The sequence below is a fragment of the Drosophila innubila genome (assembly GCF_004354385.1).
Source record: "Drosophila innubila isolate TH190305 chromosome 3R unlocalized genomic scaffold, UK_Dinn_1.0 2_E_3R, whole genome shotgun sequence".
Classification (NCBI taxonomy): domain Eukaryota; kingdom Metazoa; phylum Arthropoda; class Insecta; order Diptera; family Drosophilidae; genus Drosophila; species Drosophila innubila.
The window spans coordinates 18,843,660-18,853,728 of NW_022995380.1; the positions used below are offsets into that span (position 1 = coordinate 18,843,660).

Consider the following 10,069-nt stretch of genomic DNA (forward strand, 5'->3'; position numbering starts at 1 on the left):
TTATTTTTATTACTAGCACATTAAGAGCCTCCACAACTTCCATGTATTTAGTATTTAGTACATAACATGTTTATATGATTACATTTATGAATGTATTTACCCGCGTTAAATTAAAACTGATTTTTATTTAAAATGCATATGTATAGATAAAGTGAATTATGTGCTTATGTGTATGTTAATGTAGAGTATATGGCATTTTTGAGTGCAGAGTTTAATCGTGTTTAAATGATACTGAGCGGTGGGTAAAGTGGAATTTGCGATAAAGTTTTGACATGTTTTGAATTTGATGTTTTACAACGGGCTTATTTTAAATCCAGCAAAAATACTGTTACATTTTACAGCAGATACTACTTACAACAATGGAATAATAAATATGTACTACATCATTTGACCCACACATGCACATATAATTATAATTATTTGCGTTAAATAATTTTTATATTTTCCAAAATTTGTAACGGTCACTTTGCCATTTTATTTTTGACGGCAAACTACAAGGACTAAAAGCCATAATTTTTAAATCGAGCTTGTTGGACTACATCTAGTTAAATGCTAAAATATATATTATTATAATCTACATGCACATATGTATTTTGTATTTTTCGGGTAGCATTTTTGGTTTGATTAACACTAAATCACAATAAAATTTTAATATATGTATGTATATATATTTGTATATTCATGTTCATAGTTTAAAATACCTTTAGGTACATAGAACAATACTATGATGTTTGCTGTGGAAGTAGACATTATATTAATCTCAAATTTTATTACAGGGAAGTTTATTTGACAATAAAAAGGTGCATAAATACTAGGTTTCTATCTAAATGCTATGTTTATATACTGTTTTTATATTTACATACCAATAAAAACGCATATTTATGGTATTTACGATAGCGAGATGACACTTTTCTCACATTTCACCTCCACCTGACCCCGATCCTTATTGACACACATTGTTGAGTTAGTTATGCTAACTAGAAATTTCTTCGTTGAACTCCTTGACTTGAATATATTCATGTATGCATGAATAGTTCTGTGTTTATTCAGTTGAGAAAACGACACTCAAGAGCAACAGACACACTGCATAAATTAACATTTAATTAACCATTTTACATTTAATTACTTTGTGCTGATGATGACAATAGTTTAGCAGCATAGTTAATAACACTATGCAACAGCCAAATTGGATATGTTACCAAGTTAACTATTTGAATGATTGAATGACAGGAATATGCATTAGCTTTTACCTTTTTAAAATCGGTTGCGATGTTTAGAAAAAATTAAAAAAAGAACGCAGTTTTTTGTTTATCATCTGATGTACAAAAAAACATACTAAATTTTGTTGCCTAGTGTAATAAGCAAGCTTAAATTTGCTCACAACAGGCTCTATTTGCATTACCCAGATGCAAAATTACGATGCTGCCAAGTTGTATCCCGATTATCAGCTCGGATCAGGGCTCGGAGGGGGCAGGTGGGTGAGCATGTGACATGCCACAACTATCGTCGAATTGACATGGTGTTTGTGGGAAACTGTGGTTTCTGGCCATCGCTGAAAAATCGTTTGCAGGTTAAACGCCAGAAGGCAGCGCGAAAATCGACACTGTAAAATGCATAGATGAAGGGATTGATGGCACTGTTAAACCAGCCGAGCCAGGTGAGCGCCTTGGCCAGCATGCGACTGACTTGATGCTCGGCCAGAAATGGTGTTATGAGATAGTAGACAAAAAATGGTAGCCAACATGCAATGAAACCACCAACGACAATGCTTAACGTCTGTGTCGTTTTGTTTTCCTTTTTAAGCGAAGTAATGCGATTCGATAGAGATTTCATATTAGTTGACGTTGCAGTGGATGCATCAGTCGTCCCAGCTGACCCTGATGGATGATGATAATGGCTGCCACGTAGTCGGTTGCCACCACCACCCACACCACCCACTGTAAGATGCGAATGCTGTAGGCTGTGGGGTCGCACATGTTGTTGTTGCTGCTGTTGCTGCTGTTGCTGCTGTTGTTGCGGTTGGGCCTGCCATTGTGCATCTAATAGACTGCTGCTTGGACCCAAACCACTTGTCATTGTGGTCATTGTCGTTGAAGCGGTGGACGCACGTTTCAGGGATAAAGAGGAGGGTCGCGTTAGTTCGTAGCAACCGCTTTTTCCACTGCCACTGTGGGTCGATGGTAGGGCCAGCAATGACTGGCAATTTCCAGCATGAACCCCAGTTGCATTTGCCACGCCGAGATTGTCGCTATCGCTCAGTACAATTTCATGTAGATCCTTGGATATAGTCTGATTGGAGAATGTCCGTGCCGTTGTCTGTTTCTGTTTTAAGCCCGTACTGGGCTCCTGTTCGGAAAACTCGTTTTCAACATCGGCGGCGGTGTAGCGTTTAAATTTCTGCATAAAAGAATATTGATTTCAAGTTTCTTAAATCTTTACAAATAACGTTTATTTTTCTTATCTACACTAAACAAGTCTGTTCAAGAATACGAGCATAAGAGCGATAATTTTGATTGACAGCTGTATATCCGTGTACCCAATTTCTGACTTCCGAAATCATTAATTTCATTTTGCAGTTGGCTATTCTATTGAAACTTTATGTGTACTTTGGCATTTTTGAAATTGCATGATAATACACAAATCGTAAATTTTATGGTATAAACGTGGTTCGTTCTTTCTCATGTGTTTTGCTTTGCATCTCACTTTTCATCCTCTCGTTTTGCACACTTTTCCCGAAAACATTTGCAATTTTATTATTTTTGGCCGAAAATTGCTGATTGAACCAAAGGTAATATCCAGTTTATTTACGTATTTATTTGACTAAACAATAAAATATACGTTCTACAAATTGTTCGCAGTTGAAAAAAAATGTTGGGACAGATGCTAAATTAATTCTTAATGATAATATTAGATCAATAAGAAATCTATTTATTTTTAAAGACTTATGTATCGCTTAAGTGAAAGATTTGCTTGAATTGAAATCTGCATAAATGTTGTCTTATTACTTACCTTATTGTGAACATTAATGTCGGTCATATTGTCGTGTCGATTTGCAATAACACAAGAAATTCTCGCATAAACATAAATCATTACAGCCATGGGTATAAAGAATGAACCCATCGCTGAGAATATGACGTATCCTTCATTTTGATTGTAGCGGCACTCTCGTAAATCTCGTCGTCCTGGTTCGTACCTATTAAAAGAAATGCAGAATGGACTGTAAAATATTTAATCAATATTCATAAATTCTAACTGTTAGTATTCTACAAATACTTTCTCTGAAACAACTTTAACTTGTGACTGATTTATTACAATTATATACAATGTGAATACTCTGTTAATATCCTGGGAAAAATTTGTGTAATTTGTTGCTTAGAGTATCTCATAGTCGATCACTCTCAATCATATAAACTTTCCTTCTTTACATATTTATAGAATGAATGTCTAAAAACCTCATAAATTATTCTACTCTTTAAAAGAACGTTATTTATTATTATGGAAAGCAAATTGCATGGGATGTGGCATACGGCTATACATATGTATGTAAGTACGTGTACATATGTACATACATACCCACATAGATATGTTAATGTACTATTCCCAAAGCCACCGTGTGGAGCGTAGGAGTGTATAATAATAGTACTCACCAGCCTAGCATGGGGGGACACGTAATGGCCAACGCCAGTATCCAAACGATAAGAATCATTAAAAGCGCGAGGCGCTTCGAACGTCGCTTACGTGAGTAGGTGAGGGGCTGGGTAACAGCTAGGTATCTATAAATTTGAAAATACTTCTACTTCAGCTACTGCTTTAAGATGAAAATTTAAGCTCCAATTTAATACCTATCAACGCTGATTGCGCACAAGCTTAAAATAGATGCCGTGCAGAGTAGAACATCGAAGGATATCCAAATGTCACAAAGTATCCAACCGAGTTGCCACGAACCTGAAAAGAACCGTGAAATGCTTACATATATAAGGAGTCAATAAAGAAAGTTAAATGCGATGCAAATAAGGTGCTTACCATGATTATATGGCACTTATTAAATATGATGTCATAAAAACTAAGTACGAGTGAATAAAATAGAACTTAACTTAATCTTAAGAAGTCTGTTCTATTGAAGTTTTTTCGCATATTTTTGCGACATATTCAATGTGAAAACGTTGTTAATATTTGAATTGACAGCTTGATTTTACTACTTCGGTAAATTTCAATTTATTTTCTTTCAAAATGCCAATTTTCTGGACTGTCTTGTGTGTTTCCCTGACCTAAATCAACTCAAAATAATTTGGTGCATACTTGACAGGCGTAAATGTGCCGAAGCTCGATAGTGGGAAAAGCTTAAGCATGCAGTTTTGGGAATATCTCTTTAAAAACATTAAAAACTCTTTGAGCTTCACTTTTTTTATGGTTGGAAAGGCAGAAATTGCTTAAGTTTTTACATCATCTTATTGAAAAATGAATTGAAGTAATTTTTTCACTGACAGTGAATTTATTTTTAAGCCATTATTCCATAGTTATTTTTTATAGTAAGCAATAGAAATAAATAGGATGTCTTCTATTTCTTGCAGTGAATTTTGTTAAACGGTCAACGTCTTTTAAAATGCTCAAAAGTGTAAAAAAAGGAACAAAAAAATGTGAAGGTTGCAATGTTAAAAAATATTGAATATTTCCTGCTTCCCACAACAAAGATTGTGTACAATGTAAATGTTTATCTGAATTCACAATATTTTTTTCTAATGCTTAGTGTACAAAAAATTTGAGGACTGAGAAAAATGTAGATGAACATTGTAGGGGAAAGCGGGTATAAGTTTATTTATTATCAAGTGAACATATAGATTTAAGGATATGCATATGTTGTACACGTGAAAGTTTGTTAAGCACCTTATGCATTTGATTGCTTACCAGTGAGGTGAACAGCCACAGCCGGAGGCATGACGAAAAGGCCGACAAGTAAGTCAGCAATAGCCAAACTCATGACAAAGCAATTTGTAACGGTGCGAAGCCTTCTTGTGGTCAGAACAGCCAAAATGACGAGAGTGTTCCCAATGACTGTGACAACGATAAATGTACAGAAGACGGCAATCAAACAAATGCCCTGCCAGGATAAAATGAGATCATAAAAGTGAGACCATTCGGCCGCTGCGGCAGATTCGTTGTAGTAATTGAATGGTGTTAAGGAAGGCACAGTTTCATCAATGCCATCATGGCTAGAATCGTTTAAAGTTGACTGAGACGACGACTGGTTTTCTGCTGTGGTTGTGGTTGAAGGTGTTGATGTTGATGTTAATGTTGTTGTTGATGATGGTGTTGCTGACAGTGTGCGATTGTCAAAGTTCCATGTTTCCAGAAGATTTTCGTAAGCAATTGAAATGTTTTGCTGGAATCCAAAAACACCGCTTGTGGCAAGCAAAGTTGTTGCCACATACATCAGTGGCAGGACGAAGGCGCTAGGAAAATCCGACTGTAAATGGCCACCCATAGATGCTGTCAGCAGAATGAGCACAATCTATTCTACTACTTGGATCAACATGGTAGTTCAAGTTAGCTTTATGTTGCCATCATAGTTGTAAGTGTTTAATTTGATCATTTTTTTACATAGATTATTATTATTGTATCCTCTGATCAACGATGGTCTGCAATGAAAAGCGGGGACATAATCTTAAAATTTTGTAATAAGCACATTAATTTATATATGATAAAGGAATTTTTTATGGCGTTAAATCATATTAAATAAATTGTATTAAATGATTCAGTAAAACTAAAAGTGCTGATACGTTGAATAAATGTATATAAATTGTATCTAATACTTAATATCAGATACTTGTATCTTCACATGCCATTGCACTGTTATACTTGGCCTAAACGTATTAGCAAGTAAACACACCAACAATTAGGGTACTTCACACCTGAGTACAGAGTGTCTTCCAGTTGAGCACTCTCGTTTAGAGGACTCTTAACTAGTTGTTTGGTTTGTATATGTGTGTATGTGTGTGTGTGTGAGTGTGTGAGTGTGTGGGAAACGGCTGTGCGCGATTGGTGTGTTGTGGCTTGTGGCAAAGTGTTGGGCTGTGTGGTCTGTGTAGTCTGTTTGTGTGTGCGGTAGCTTGGGCAAAGTGTGTGTGAATGTGTGTGTGTATGTGTGTGTAATACCGTGTATGGTGTGCGAGCGAACGGTAAGCGAATAATAATGAAAGCAAAATCAAACTCGTGCATACAAACATACTTGTATGATTACTATAGTGAATGCATATTATACGTATAGTATGCAATTGGCATAACGTCATACTATCATTTGTGTTTCAATTTCTAACTAGATCTTCATTTTGTCAAAATTTTGGCAAATGCAAAGCCAATTAAATAACGCTTGGAGACCAACATCAATATAGGCAATTTAATATACTCTATTGTCATTTTATACATTAGAAAAATATATAAATTATTATATATTATTTATTGTCAACTTTTCTTTTCGTCTGCTAATTTAGTTCATTTTGCATATATATGTACTTAATTAAATTTTGTTAGTTTAATACATTTAGTTCATGGAAGTTTATTGAAAATTGAATAATATTCTCTTTGTTATTTATATTCATTTATTTAAATAATGTCACATAAAAGTATATATTTCGTGAAAATACTTATTCACATTAGGTAAGTTTTACTGTAACTTGATTGAGGATTTCCCGGCACGTGCGCTTATAATTTTATATCAAAGTAGATACTACATGCACTTTTCTACACACTTCCATACATATAAATAGACACAATGCACTGCAAGTTGGTGCAATTGTCAAGCATTGTATTTAATACTATTTATGTGCAGTCGATAAACACCGAAATAAATTGCACAATTAGAGTCACATTTGGAAAACACAAAACGAATGGACGACGCCATAAACATAACATAAATGAGATGTCTCTACCTCCTTTTCGCACTATCTATTTAGTAGGGTGTATGAGGTCACATCGACAAATAGTAGTAAACTGATGGAAGTTATGGAAAGGCGGACGGTACGAGTACGAGTACGAGTACGAGTATGGCTGAAATCGACAGTTCTCGACGTTGCCGCTGACAATAATGTGGCATTAAGTATTATTTATTTAACGTCTGATAGCGCTCACCAAATACCATGGCTGATTGCGATTACTTTTGTATCTGTGTGGGCCTCTGTATGCAAGAAGTGTGAATGTATGTGTGTATTGGTAAGCATGTGATAAGCAAATTAAAACCTAAAACGCGATAGACACTGTGGCGTTCATTTCAATATAAATACGTATACGTATTTTATTGTATATATTATACATATTTATGTTTTTTCATACTTTTATATAAATTACGAGCTTATGTAAGTCTGAAGATAATCTAAATAATTTATTTGGCGCTTTTGCAGCTCATCAATATACATTTGTATTTAAGTATATTTATGTAGGATATTTTATTTCATTTTTATTCAGCTTCTTTATGTGTTTTTGGCCTTCTGTACATACAAATTATAGCAGTCATCAACTCGTCATACATTTGCTTATCAGCCCCATGATAACAAATCAAGCGATTTCCTAATGCAATTATTCACAAATATTCACTTATACGTACATATGAATTCCGAATTTTGTGATATCGTCTGTGCTGGAGGGGTTTATATACATTGTACATACATACATATATAAACAAATAGCTGAATATATGCACTATATCAAATTTTTGCTTTGAATCCTACTATTGGAGTAACGGTGACGTTGTCTGTGCTGACGTCTAAAGTTCCCCAACTCTTTGGGTATAATTTAATTTAAGTTTATAAATAGATGGATTAAGATAAGAATTAAGTCGGTAAATCAATAAAATTGTGTTTTTGTTCTTCAGCTGTGTGTTCACATTTGCACATGAATTATGATTCGATCGATGATTCACTTTTATTTATACTCTTGAAGAAGAAGTCACAATTTATTTGTTTCATGAATTTAGATACATTTATCACTATCAAAATTATCGATTTTTGATCGCCGGAATTTCTTTAAAATCAAAAGAAATTAGGTTAAAGTTTTGTTAAGTATTTTTTCATAAGCTATTATCTCGACGAGTTGCTAACTTCGTTTTAACATTAAGAGAAGGCTTGTAGGAGTTTGCTCATTCAAATTTATCAATAAATTTCCAATACCCTAAGCTTAATGTTTTTTTATTAAGGCATAAATTCTTATTGAAATCAAAAGTGTTTTATTACCTTGTAAAGCTGAGCTTTCAATCGTAAACAAATGAAAAGTCTTTTGGTTTGTTGACCACATAATTTCCGCCGTGTCAATGGAAGATTTATTTCACACTAAAAGTTCAATATCTTATGAGTTTATAGCAGCAATAAATAATTGTAAACATTGACAGACGTACATATCTATCATATCAATACATATGTGTAGTAAATATAATAGATATGTATGATATATGTTTGTGTTTACGGCCAAGAGCACGCCTATAAAATAGTTGGAGAAAATGGGTGAAAACTATAAAAAAAATTCTGCAAATGTATGTTAGAGGTGTGGGCAAAGGGTATCTGGAGGTCGAGCAGATCTACTTGAATTCCCTTGCATATTTACTAAGCAAGTGCCAGTTGGTTTTTATGGTTTTTATGTGGCAGCTGTTGACCTTTTTCTTTATGCCCAATTCACAAGCAGGCAATTCTGTTAATCCATTAAAAGCTTTAAAAATTTATAATTTCCTATTTTTTGTATCTTCTTTTTTTTTTACACATAATACAAATGAAGACATACATTTATATTAATGAATAATAATTGCGAAATGGAATCGAAATTGTGCCACTGTATATGTAAAAACTGCGAAAAGTGGAAGAATTAGGTTGAATCGAAGCATTATAATGCCATTAACGATTGCCAGCTGTCATAAATGGCCTTAAGAACACAGCTGCTGGGGCATTTGGCCATAAGTCTTTTTCACATTACGACTACAACTTGACAGATAACACAGCTGAAACATATTAGATGCATTTCTTGGAGTTTTTCTTTTTTGGAATATCAATTTTGATTCAGATAAATGCGAACTAACTATTGATATTTATGGTAGTTGTAGTTGCCGTTTTTTGTTATAGGGCAATTGGCCTTGTTGTTAAAGTGTATAAACTTTTGTGCAATTTTACACGTACGTATGTATCCCTTAAATGTCCAAGTACATTTGTTCATCTACTCGTATATATGTACACATGTAACCTTGTAATAGCTGTCGTCTTGTCCACAACACGCTTTCGAGTAAGTTGTTTATGCAGACTGAGATGCTAATTGAAAAGTTAACTTAATTATTTCACACTTTTAGAATTGTTTATTTATTGTGAGTGAATGTTCACTGATTTGTTGACTGTGCAAAATATTTGACATTTAGTGATAAGACATTCGTCAGATAGTTAATATATTGTTTGGTTGTCCTAGGTCACACTTTAACTACATATGTTAAAAACAAAGCGACGAAACATCAATAGAAATATGATCAATTTGACGTATATTCGTCTAACGATTTTGTTGATAAAAAATCACCCACTCGGTTCAAATTTGAAAGACGCGACTGCATCGGTTCAGAGCTCTTGCAAAACTGCCGCCTGCTTTGACAAGCGTAACACTTGGTCGGTAGACGAAGAGCGTGTATCTGTGAGTTTGCTTTCGGGCACGAAAGATACACGCCACACGACTCTGTATGTCGTTTGCTGCACGTTTCTATCACAATTTCTGTGTGTGTGTGTGTGTGTGTGTGTGTGTGTGTGTGTGTGTGTGCTTGTCATGTGTGTGTGTGTGTGTGAGTGGGGAAATTTGACTTTCTGTATCAGCAGGCAGAACAACAATTCCAATAAGTGGATCCCATTCATATGTATGTTCGTATATTTCATATTCAAAATTAAATAGGCGGGGAGTAATGCTCCCTAATCCTTTTATCGCCGTGGTTTTGGATTTGTGTTTGTCTTTCGAAGATTCTACATAATAACAAATACGCCAGTAATCTAAATAAAGATTTTTATGATTGCCTTATACATTTTATGGCTTGTAGCTGTTGTGAATACTTTTGCACTTAAAA

At 34.4% G+C, this 10,069-nt stretch overlaps 1 protein-coding gene across 4 annotated transcripts; it reads right to left on the reverse strand.

The window, feature by feature from the left end:
* On the reverse strand, window positions 1–9,642 carry LOC117791830 (octopamine receptor). Of its 4 annotated transcripts, XM_034631726.1 has the most exons (7): window positions 9,542–9,642; window positions 8,223–8,318; window positions 4,906–5,636; window positions 3,843–3,945; window positions 3,648–3,773; window positions 3,010–3,193; window positions 1,501–2,397 (listed from the first exon to the last, which is right to left on the reverse strand). In XM_034631726.1, exons 3-7 carry the CDS (start codon window positions 5,480–5,482, stop codon window positions 1,501–1,503), a joined length of 1,887 nt encoding a protein of 628 aa, XP_034487617.1. In that variant the 5' UTR covers window positions 5,483–5,636; window positions 8,223–8,318; window positions 9,542–9,642. The 4 variants fall into 4 exon arrangements, with proteins under 4 accessions (XP_034487620.1, XP_034487617.1, XP_034487619.1 ...); XM_034631728.1 differs by lacking the exon at window positions 8,223–8,318; XM_034631727.1 differs by lacking the exons at window positions 8,223–8,318; window positions 9,542–9,642 and adding an exon at window positions 6,927–7,092.
* Window positions 9,643–10,069: the final 427 nt, after the last annotated feature.

Coding starts and splice junctions, on each gene's coding strand:
- LOC117791830 (XM_034631729.1), bottom strand. CDS start 5,482: ATGGGTGGCCATTTACAGTCGGATTTTCCTAGCGCCTTCGTCCTGCCA. Junction 3,946..4,905: donor TGTGGCTGTTCACCTCACTG/GTAAGCAATCAA, acceptor GGTTCTTTTCAG/GTTCGTGGCAACTCGGTTGG. Junction 3,194..3,647: donor TGTCCCCCCATGCTAGGCTG/GTGAGTACTATT, acceptor TTCTTTTAATAG/GTACGAACCAGGACGACGAG.